Below are 12,527 nucleotides of genomic sequence, written 5' to 3'. Positions count from 1 at the left end.
CATCCAATTCCTGCCTCACCATCTACACACCCTAGCCTCCCCAGTCCCAATCGTGCCTTCACCTTCCCCTACTCTCCCTCTCTCTCGCACGGCCTAGATCTGCTACTAGGCCCACCGTGGACCTCCTTCTCAAGCCATCATCAAGCTCCACAAACCTATAAGTTAAAATATTTATTTTATTTAACTTTTTTTTATCTAAAAAATAATTTTTATAATTATAGAATATATAAGCGAGACGTAATTTTTTTTTTAAATAAGTAAATATAAGACACTTTTAATAATAACCTCTTTCATTTTTAAAATTATTGTACTGTACTTGCCAACTTACTGTAACTATAATTATTTTTTCCAATAATTTATCGAGGTTGCATCGATCGTCACATCCCAAGCAACTAGTGGCGCGCGGACGAACCTAGCTACCAATGTTTTGTCGTCTTCCTTCTTTTCCCCGGCTGACTGTTACAGGACACGACGAACATTTCTATTCCTTTTACAGCTATATCATATTCCCCTGGAACTCAGCCAACCTCAACCACTAACTTTTGAGAAAAGGGTTGGTATCTTCGACTATAAATAGGGTACCTCTACCTCAACATAATCACCACAAACTCACATTCGACGCTACTGCAAGCTCAGAGAGAGAGAGAGAGAGAGAGAGAGAGAGAGAGAGATGGAAGTTGTAAAAGTGCTGCACATGAATGGAGGAAAGGGAGACACAAGTTACGCAAATAACTCCCTAGTTCAGGTGAATTACTTAAGCATTAACCCCTGTTTTGTTATGGTATATATATAATGTACTGCTACTGTTGTTGGCTTGATTAACGTATGCAAAGAAGAGCAAATTAATTTTATGGTACTTTCATGATTTAGTTGAAGTACTTAGGCTTCGTAGTCATCATCGACTTCGATTTTACTAGCTAGCTAGTAATAAAAGTTTCCAATCCACAAGGATTTTCCCCCATGTCTCGTGCCATCACAAATGTGCAAATGAAACTAGCCTGCTTACCCAAAATTAAATAAATGAAATAAAGAAACTAGCCTGCTTACACTGGCTATCTTTTCCTACGCATGGATAGCTGCATTCAAACGTTTGGCTTGGACTGCAGCTATTTCGTTAAAAAAAAAATTATTGCTGCATTTCTTGTTACGCAGTTTTGCTAGTGTGATATTAGCACCTTTTTTTTTCAAGAAAATCATTGATATAGAGCAGCTGTTTGCACACTTTCTGTGTAAACTGTAGAGTATATATACATGGAGAAGAACTCATTCAAGTTCTATATTTTGGAAATGCAGCAAAAGGTCATATCCATGACCAAGCCCATTACAGAGGATGCCATTACCCAACTCTACTGCAGCACGTTGCCAAAGAGCCTAGTGATCGCAGACTTGGGTTGTTCTTCCGGACCAAATACTTTGTTCGTGGTTTCTGATCTTATCAAGGTAGTGAACCAACTTCGCCAAAAACTAAGGCATCAATCACCCGAATATCAAGTGTTCTTGAACGACCTACCGGGAAATGACTTCAATACAATTTTCAAGTCGTTGCCAAGCTTCCAGAAAAAAATGAGCAGTCAATTGGGAGCTGGTGCTGGTCCATGCTTCTTTGCAGGTGTTCCTGGTTCTTTCTACGGCAGGCTTTTCCAGAGCAAAACTCTGCATTTTGTCCATTCTTCTTATAGCCTCCAATGGTTATCTAAGGTAATTAACATTTTCTATGACAGGAAAAATTAAATCAAGCCATAATGTTATGATTGGAACGTCTAGTACTAGTGCCGAACCAAATGAAACAAGTTGAATGAAAATGGGCAAACAATTGCAGTGAATGTGTGTGTGTGTGTGTGTGTGTGTGTGTGTGTGTGTGTGTGTGTGTGATGTGTGTCATTTGGAGGAAAGATTAAGATAAAGTAGACCAATCCGACATTTGTACTGGGGATTCCTCTTTTTTATATATAGTTTTCAGTACTTGAGACAATTTTGCTTTATTAAAAAGAGATTTAATTATTTTAACTTCATTGGATTGATTTTACCAAATTCAGTAATAGAAATGATCGAATGTTGCTGTTAATTATTAGGTTCCCGAGCAGCTGGAGAGCAACAAAGGGAACATTTACATGGCACGGACAAGCCCCCCAAGCGTACTAAGGGCTTACCATGCACAGTTTCAACAAGATTTCTCAATGTTTTTGAAGTGTCGTGCAGAGGAGTTGGTGTTAAGCGGGCGAATGGTTTTGACACTTTTGGGAAGAAGAAGCGAAGATCCGTCTAGCAAAGAGTGTTGTTACATATGGGAACTTTTGGCTCTTGTACTCAATGAAATGGTCTCCGAGGTAACCTATAATATATACAATCTATCAATAGACTCATCATGATAATCTATTAATAAGCCATAAATAATTGATTATTAGTTATTGGTTTCATTAAGTATTAGTTATTGAATTCACGAAAACTAACAACTTCATTATATTTTCCATTTGTATTTAGGAGATATGCCTCACCATATACATTACTTAATTTATGTTCTCTATTGTCTAAATCCTTGTAGGGATTTATAGATGAAGAAAAAATGGATTCTTTCAACATTCCTCAGTATACACCATCTCCGTCAGAAGTGAAATCTGAAGTTCTGAAAGAAGGATCCTTCTCCATTGCTTGCCTAGAGGTATCTGAAGTGAATTGGAACATTTATAGCAATGATGGTGGTTATAATGTTGCACAGTGCATGAGAGCCGTGGCTGAACCCTTACTTGTTAGTCACTTTGGAGAAGCAATCATTGAGGAGGTTTTCAGTAGGTATAGGGAAATTCTTTCTGATCGGATTTCAAAAGAGAACACTCGTTTTGTCAACGTGATTGTTTCCTTGATAAAAAAGGAATGATGATGATCTTGATCAAGATATATGTCAATGGCTTTCTATGTAGTAGTTACTATATCATAGATTGAAATAAGGGCTCTTCAGCCTTGCACCGTTTCACGGCATGAATGAATCATGCACTTAGCTATAGTTTGTAATGGTTATCTTCGAATAATTTGGTAGTTCAAAGCTAGCTAGCTACTGTATGTTTCGTTTCGAATTTCCATCCAGATCAGGGTTCAAAAATGTATTATCTGCTGGTGCTTAATTTGTTATTTATATATATACTTAATTAAATTATAATACTCTGAGTATGAAAGTTTAATTCTTTATATTATATATTTCTGCATGAATTATCAATAGGAGATTAATCACTGAAACCCAACCAGTAAATTATAAAATATTTATATACCACCAGCCAGGTAGCTTGTTTCTGGGGACCATTACGCCGAATGACCTAAAATATCACTAGAAACAAACAAAATTAAAAAAATGAATCATCTGAAATACCAGCCCATTTCATAACAAACTAGTACAAAACTTGCGCATTTCATGCCCAACATCACTATTCATCATGAGCAAATAAGAAATATTAATCGCAGAATCGATTCCGTCCCGCGTTAATCACCCTCATACGGCCTATATATATACGAATAAGTCAAATAAGTTTGCTTGGTTTAGTTTCTTTGTCGGCCTACGCACGCGTACGTACACAACCACACGATAAGTTTCACAATCTTGCCGGTAAACGTACTATGTTTCTACCGCAAGATACTCAATTGACTACCCACTATGTCTTCTTCATGCAGACTCTTTTATCTTTTTTCTAGAACCATAACCATCTAAAAAGAGGAAATTAAGAAGAAAAGTGTTAAATAAAGTAAATTTACTCGTCTTACAGCTAACCATTGTCAAATTGTTATAGTTACTCTTTTATGTCAATTAGGAAATTACTATAGCAACACTTCAAAATCAAGAATTTAAGGTCTTTACTTTAAAAAACTGTAGAGAGATGAGAAGCAGGGGTGTAACCGGTCTAGTTTTAGATAAAATTTAAGATTGAACCAATATGTATCAATTTTACATTTTTTAAAACCGATTACGCATCGGTTACTCCCCTAAATCGATACTCCGATTTTATCAATTTCAGACAAAATTTAGAATCGAGCCGATATATAATATAGTATATAATACTATAGTAATAATATATTTGTAGTATATTATAATATATATTGTAATTGTATTATAGACTACAGTAATATAATATAGTGATATATTATAGTATATTATAATATATAGCGATATAGTATTAGTATATTATAATATATAGCAATATAGTATTAGTATAACTATTGATATATACAATAAACTATAGAGATTTAAATTTTAAAATTTAATATTATATTAACTAGTAATTTATCATCTAAAACAAAATTATTTTACACATAATTATATATTATATATAAAAATTATATACAATATAAAAAATTAAAATATATATATGAACCGGTCCGGTTCAGTCCGATCAAGTTTTAGAAAAAGAAAAACAGAAACCGGACCCGTTTTGACCTGTTTTAAGAAAAATAAAATTGGTACCGAACCAAACCAAATTCGGTACCGAACCAAACCCACCGATCCAGTCCGGTTTACCAGTTCACCAGTTTTTTTTACACCCAAATGAGAGTTCTTTAATTATTTATGCATTCACTCATTTTTATCTACACACACAACTAATGTAGGTAAGACTCTTATTTAAAAAGTTTCCTGAGGTTAATTAACTTCCTTAGGAGTTAATTAACTCTTAGTGTAGAGAATTAATTAACTTCTTATAACTTCTCCACGTATGTGGACACCACATAGCTCAAGGGATACTCATTTAGTAACTTCTCCCACTAGTTCACAATGGGCTCATTTTGGAATTTAAGATTGACCCATAGTTGTTAAGTGAGTAAGCCCATAAAATTATAGGCAAGCTCTAGAATTTAGTTGGACCCCCTAAAACCCGTGTGCTTGATAAACACAATACCATAAGTACCCTTAAGACCCAACTCCCAAACTCACATGTGTATGAAGCCCTCACCATGCATTGTACTTCTTCCTCCTCATGAAGCCCTATGGTCACCATCTGAATGTCCAACAGTCCCTGTCTCCCTCTATTTTGCTCAACCATGGATAGCCATTGCACCTAGCATTACTGTCGAGAGCCTCCTTCATGCCTTAGCCTCCCTTACACTACACAACACCATCATCACATTAGCCAAGCACCCATGTTAGCCACAATGAAGTAGAGCAACCCAACATACAACAGCTCCTCCACGTCTCCTCCCTCTGCCATCATGCACCACCCAGCGACGCTATGAATTCGAACGTTGTGAGCCAACTTATGTCCACCCATGGAGCAACACCTATTTGATTGCACTCCCCAGCTAACCGAGAAGCAAGGGCCAATAGAGACACCTCCCTCAACAAAAGCACACACTAGCCAGCCACTAATCGAGAGCCCCGTTCAATTACAAAACCCTTCCATGTTAGCCACCAAAGCCCAAAAAAATGCACGATCTAATCGTGAAGCCAACTAAACTGTTGCACCAACGCTGCCCATGTCCACGTGAGCCGTCCATGAGACTTCCACCGCCACACTCAGTTGAAGCCTTACGACATATGCATCACCACCATAGTCCTAGCACCACCCGACATGATGGATCCACCACCAAGCCGTAAGCCTTAAGATTCTCATACTTTCTACACCAAAAATGAAGCACCCATAGCCGATCGTTGCACTACATGGATGTTCACCAACCACCAACGACTGGTCAACCACACCAAGCCAAAGGCCACCAACCAAGACACTGCATAGCTCCACACTTTCCGTCGATCCCAACCCATTTCCGAGGTGAACCCTTTAGACCTAAAATCCATAAAATATAAAACCTAGATACAAAAAGTCCTCCAAAATCAAATATCTCAAAAATCCTTCCAAGTGAAATAAACTAAATAATGGAAAATTTTATCTTAACTTAGATAAATCCACTTATGCCTCCTGACACTTATCTCACATTTTTCTTATAATCTTGTTGCGTGCCATATATTCCATCTGTCAAAACCATCAAAGACAACTTTTAAAAAAATGGTGGATAAAGGGGTGAGTCCACTGACTTAGTAAGTAGTGAACATATACTAGGATGTAAACATGAGCCAATTACATAGTACATAAATAAATAGTTCTCAAAATATGGCAATGGTATTTTCCAAAGCATTTCATTACAATAATATATATACATACATATAAGACCTTAGGCACAAGCATATTGAATAACATTGGAAACAAAAACAGATGCCACGCTTACCCCCCCTAAGGCAAGATTGTGCACGTCTGTGGTTAGCCAAGCTAAACATAAATCATTGTTTTGTCACCAAAGTGATGCACTAAAAAAGGGGACCATATTTACCTCAATGGCAAGATAGTATAATCTGCATAAAATCAAGTAGAACATAAATCACTATGTTAGAAAAATGGTTTGTACTCAAACAGAGACCATTATTTTATCCTATGGCAGAGCTGGAGGTGATTATTATATCCATGGCAAGGACAAAGGCCACTATTGTATCCTGTGTCAAGGCTAGACATTAGAGACCACTACTATAATGTCTCAGGATTTTTAGATACAATGAAATAATAAAATAGTATACTAACCAAATAATATCATATAATCGAATAAAATATTTTAGTCTTCACATTTTATGCAGTAAAGGAACAGAGTGCCCAAAATTTGTGGGCCTAATACCAATTAAATTTGGTCCACTTGGTCCATTGATATGCAATGAGATTTAATCCAATTATTGGCCCCAATAAGATTCCATTCTCCACTATAACAAATTTTGGGCCTGTGACCTATTCAAAACATTCAATACACCTCAATTCGGCTTTTGAAAACATTAGCCCATTAATTTCATTCCAAAATTATCCACTAAACCTTAACGGGTCTTAGAATATACTTTTAGGCCAATGAGCCTAATTAAAATATCTAACCAACCTCAAAAAATAATCATTCGTGAGCATATCCAATATTACTCATTAAACCTAATTTAGACCCAATAAAATCATCCATAATTTCTTATAATATTCAGTCAGGTGTTATAACCCTACACGCAAGCACAATTGCCAAACCCCCATAATTCATCCTCCTCTAAGCTTCACTGTCGAGAACCGCCAACCCCAACTCCATGAAGGCCTCTCAAGTCACAGCAGCTCAGCCATACGCTATCATACACGGCCCTGCATGGAAGGGGGGCCACCCAGCCTATTCAACCATGATTAACTGCCCATGCCAACCCCTTGCACATCCAACCACCTGCTCTCCCTCCACTGTTGGTATACTCTCTCTCTCTCTCTCTCTCTCTCTCTCTCTCTCTCTCTCTCTCTCTCTCTCTCTCTCTCTCTCTCTCTTGCTTGATATCCTCTCCAATGTCACTTATCAGTGGGTCATGGGCTAAGCCTAAGTTACTATTAGCCTGTGTTTCAGGTTTAGAAGAAAATATGTAGTGTTTATAAGCATGTGATCATGGGCTGCATTAACGTGTTACAGGTTTATGTTAAGGACAAATTTTGTTGTGCATCTTGACTGGATTTGTGAGAGTTCGAGCTGGTGAAAGGTTAGACTATTGTGAGGGTACTTGCAGAAAGTCAGGAAACTAAAGTTGGATTCACAAACACAAGGTGTACAATTTTAATGTTGATATTTTAGAGTTAAATGAATTTGGGCTTATGATAGATTTAGGTTTTTATGAAAAATAGGTCATTAGTATTTTAAGTTTTATTTTACAAGTATGTGCTCAAGTAGAAACTTACGTATGATTGAAAATTGACCCAAGTTACGTTCTTATTTATAGGTGACGATTGATATTCACTTGGCACTATTGTAAAGAAATTTGGGGAAGCTAAAATGTACAAGTAAGCGGTACTCCTATACTAGGCTTTTCTTAAATCTGTTTGGGTTGATCTTGAGAAAAGCATGCATATTTTGTCATAAAAACAACCTCTGTTATTTTTTGCACTAGTCTTTGTATCTGACCTTTGAAATCTGACATTTTATCATGACAGGTGTAAACATGAAAAATTTTTGTACTATATTCCTCCACTACATAAAATGTGAAATCTGGAATTTCTAATTGATTATATGGTATTTATTTGCTCATTACTATGTTATGATATAATATTGCATATGAAAACCTTAAGCCATAAGATTTTGTTCTACATTAGTTACAGGCCTTGCCATATGTTATAATAGTGGCCTTTGGCCTTGCCACGACTTATAATAGTGGCCTCCGGCTATACCATGCGTGGCTCTATTCTGAGTGTAATCACTTTGGTGAGTAAATGACTTATGTTCTGCTTGGCTATCTGTAGAATATACAATCCTACCACGGGGATAAACATGGCCTTTGTTTTGGGTGTATCACTTCAACGACAAAACAATGATTTATGTTATGCTTGACTAACCACAAACATGCACAACCCTACAACAAGGGTAAACATGGCATCTATTTCTATTTTTTATGTTGTTTCAATTATACTTGTGCCTAAGGTCTTTTATATATATTATTAGTGTAATGAAATGCTTCTGAAAATGCCACTATCATATTTTTTACAACTGCCTATTTCTACAATCTGTAACTAGCTCATATTTACACACTAATATAGGCTTGCTGTTTACCGAGTCGGTGGACTCACCATCCAACATTTTTTAAGATTATTGATGGTGGTGACAATTGGAATTGATGGCACATGTCAAGATAATTAAAAAAAGAAATGTGAAATAAGTGTCAGGTGGCATAAATAGATTTGTATGAGTTAAGAAAAAATTTGCCAATGTTTAGTTTATTTTACTTGGAAGAACTTTTGAGACATTTAATTTTTAGAGGAAATTTTGTATTAAAGTTCTTATTATTGTAGATTTCATGTTAAAGGGTTCACCCCCATGTATTGGGCATGATAAACAATCTCCACCTAATTTCTCAATCAATTATCCTTCATACGGAAAGTGAAGCATACGACCTAACGAGAATGCAATGGGTAGGAGTACCATATTAAGTCACCATCTTACTAACATAGTACATCACTCATAACATTTCGTCTATGCCCCCAAACTATTTGATTTCACTAGGTAAAGCGTCATTAATCCCTCACGAGTTTATAACTCATAACAATCATTGATCTCATATTATACAATATACTCATGACTATATTGTGTCAAGATGACATAATTGCCAAGGCTATGTCATAAAAGAACAAGAATCCAAAAGTTCTTTCTTAGACACACATGTCAACTTAATCAGACTTGACTTCCTAGACATGCAACATGAAACCGTATTATTCGTGGCTTTAAGATAACATGTTAAAGTAGCGACATCAAGTTTTCATCTCGTAAAATAGTTTCAGGTTCAAGGGCATAGGAATAAGTCATCTATTGATCCATTAGGGCTCACACAGTGACAAAGCAAGGACCTATCCAATCACTACCTCATATAATCATATATAGCACATACAGTATGAAATGCATATTAGGGTGGAACTCCCAGTCATTTGGGCTTGTCACATTCAAAAGCCTTAAGAGTCTTAATCCAGTCATCATAAGGGCACCCTAACTTGAGTTTCTTAGCACAGTCACTCATTGAGCACCTATCTAATATTTCACATTCTGCTTTAATCATACTTCATAAAGTTGTACAAATACTTTATGTATGATTCTTGTAAGTCTCATCTTAACCATGCTAAAGCGACATTTTTTAAGTTTATATTGAATGCTCCCAAAGTATCAAGACGTCTAATTGCTTGCTTTTCAAGTGCCAAAGTAAGCAATTTGTATCATCTTGCTTATTATTCAAGCACCAAGGTAATCATTCATGTGAGTGACTCATCTTTTCCTAGTGACATCTTTATAATGTATGCCTTTCACTTAGTATCAATTAACTTATAATATGACATAAAAATAATAATCTCACATATGCAATAGATATTAACACTTCCAAATTTATAATAAAGTCTATAATGTCCTTAATATAGCATATATCAAATCCGATGAAGCCCCTAACCCCAAATATGAGTTTGAAAAACATTGCTATTAGTAGCTTTAGTAAGAAGATCAGCTACCATCTTGCTAGTATAGATATGTTATAGGATCAGCTCACCTTGCACAACAACATCCCAATTGTACTGAAATTAAATATCTATGTATTTAATTCTACCATAGTATTTAGAATTCGTAGCATATATTAAAGTTGTCATACTATCACTATATATCTTACTGCCTTCGTCTGCAAGTGTCATGACATCTAAGCACTGAAAAATCTCTTTAACCAAACAACAACCTCTTATACAGCTGCTGAACAAGCAACGTACTATGACTCCATTGTGGACAAAGTAATACTTGATTTTTTTTGCTATATCAAGAAACAACTCCCCCACTAAGCATAAATGCATAACCCATGATGAATTTACACTCATCTTTATCACTAGCCCAATCAGCATCTCTATAAGCCTTCAGTTTCATGTCTTCACCCTAATAGAAAAAAATGAGATTTGTTGTCCATGAAAGTATCAGAAAATTATCTTCACTGGTTGTCAATGAAAAGGTCTTAGGTTACTCTAACAACTACTAACCAATCCAAATGCAAAGCAAATGTCAGATCATGTACACAATCTAAGGTGCATCAGATTTTCAATTGTACTTGCATAAGGAACTCTAGTTATCTCTTTCTTTTCCTCATCACTCTTAGAGAAATGTTCTAGGCTTAACATATATAACCGTTCTCAAATTGGAGTATCTACAGATTTGGAGTTGTGCATATGAAATAGTTCTACAATATTTTTAATACAAGTCTCTTGTGATAAACCAAACCAAGAAGTTTCCTAGATCAATCCCTTAGAATTTTGACTCCAAGCACATAATTTGTTTCACCCATATCCTTCATCTCAAAGGTAGAGGACAACCATTCTTTTGTAGCAATAAGTATTTTCATATTATTTCCAGCTAATAAGTTGTCATCCACATAAAAATAAATAAATTTGCAACTATAGCTAGAATGAGACGAATAGAAACGAATCTCACCACAAGAGAGAATATTTCTTCATAATATGTACCCTATCTTTGGGTATAGCCTTCTGCCACGAGGTGGACCATATACTTATCAATTGATCCATCTAACCAAGACCCTATTTGTTTCTAAAAAATCTACGCCCAAGTGGAAGATCAAATAACTCCTAAACTTGGGTCTTGCAATATAACTCATCTCATTTCTCATACTAGCTAGTCATTTATCTAAAGTAGGTGAACTTAGTGCTTCCTCATAAGAAGTAGGCTCATCAAGGTCGTACAGAGCACACATGGAATATTCCATTTCAATCTCAAAACAACATCAAGGAATGGTTCATGTTCACATCTACGTAATTGATATTGTTATGAGTCATTGTCTAGTGGGAAACTCCTAATAGGAGGCAAGTTACTTGTACTATCTTTTGTGGTTGTAGGATATGATAATTCCCTATCGTTGCCAAAAGATGATGTAACTCGAGTTCTTGCAACTCAAAAAGTCCATGATCATTATTTGCTTCACCAATATTAAGAAAGTAATTCTCAATAAATGTGACATCACACGACTCTATTTCTATCATTTCTCTATTAGGATGTTCACCATGCATTATATAGCCCTTTGAGTTCTTTGAATATCTTTATAAGATATGTTGACTCTATGGCCAAATTTTCCATATTTATGAAAGGTGGTGTGAACGTAACCAGCAAAACCTCAAAGCTGCAAATATTCCAAATTTTGTTTTGTGTCATTCCATAAATTCTATGGGGTTGGGGAAATAGACATAAAGGCACGCAATTTAAAATATAGGTAACAACTAAAAGAGCATCCCTCCAAATGATATTGGCAGGTTAGCTTAAGCCATCATTTATATAACAATTTCCAATAAGGCACGATTCCTCATTCCTTCTACACCATTTTGTTGTGGTGTGATAAGAATTGTCAATTGCCTACGTATCTCCTTTTCCCCCACATAGTTAATGAAACTCTTTTGACAAGTATTTGTGACCCCAATCAGTATGTAAAACTTTTAAATTCCTTTCTTTTTTACTCTCAATCTTAGCTATAAAGTGCTTGAAGTAGTCCAATGCTTCAAAGCAATAGAAGATCATATAGACATAACTAAATACGAGTAGTTGCCAATAAAGGGGAGAAATTAAGATGTGTCATAGCGTGCCTTCACATTCATACATCCGCAAACGTCAAAATGGACTAGCTCTAAAAGATAAGATATCCTAGGAGCCTTTCCAAAAGGCTTCAAACAAACTTTTCCAACTAAACAGGCTAATACACACTAGGCTTATATTAGTGAGATACCCCAATAGGCATTCTCTTACTAGTCTGGTCATTCTATCATTTTCTATGTGGCCTAGTCTAACATATCATTTCAATAAATTAGAAACAACATTCTCATCATTTGAAGCCATAAAAGAAAATGAGGAATCTAAATCTAACATAAACAAGTCATTCAAAAGAAAACGATGTCTATACAAAACCCTATCCAAATAAAAGTTCAACTGAGGGCCATCAAAGTAAAAAGTAAAACCAAGTTCCAACATAGAAATAACTAAAAATTGGTTACATTGAA

At 35.6% G+C, this 12,527-nt stretch overlaps 1 protein-coding gene across 1 annotated transcript; it reads left to right on the top strand.

Annotated features, from left to right (window-relative positions):
- The first annotated feature begins 589 nt into the window (after positions 1-589).
- LOC122314929 (S-adenosyl-L-methionine:benzoic acid/salicylic acid carboxyl methyltransferase 1-like) lies at positions 590-3,154 on the top strand. The gene is made up of 4 exons (XM_043130586.1): positions 590-745; positions 1,294-1,698; positions 2,073-2,327; positions 2,543-3,154. Exons 1-4 carry the CDS (start codon positions 671-673, stop codon positions 2,873-2,875), a joined length of 1,068 nt encoding a protein of 355 aa, XP_042986520.1. The 5' UTR covers positions 590-670; the 3' UTR covers positions 2,876-3,154.
- The last annotated feature ends 9,373 nt before the right edge of the window (positions 3,155-12,527 follow it).

This window comes from Carya illinoinensis, chromosome 7 (assembly GCF_018687715.1).
Source record: "Carya illinoinensis cultivar Pawnee chromosome 7, C.illinoinensisPawnee_v1, whole genome shotgun sequence".
NCBI classification, from domain to species: Eukaryota; Viridiplantae; Streptophyta; class Magnoliopsida; order Fagales; family Juglandaceae; genus Carya; species Carya illinoinensis.
The sequence above is the reverse complement of the archived record's forward strand: the minus strand, read 5'-3'. Positions and strand labels throughout refer to the sequence as shown.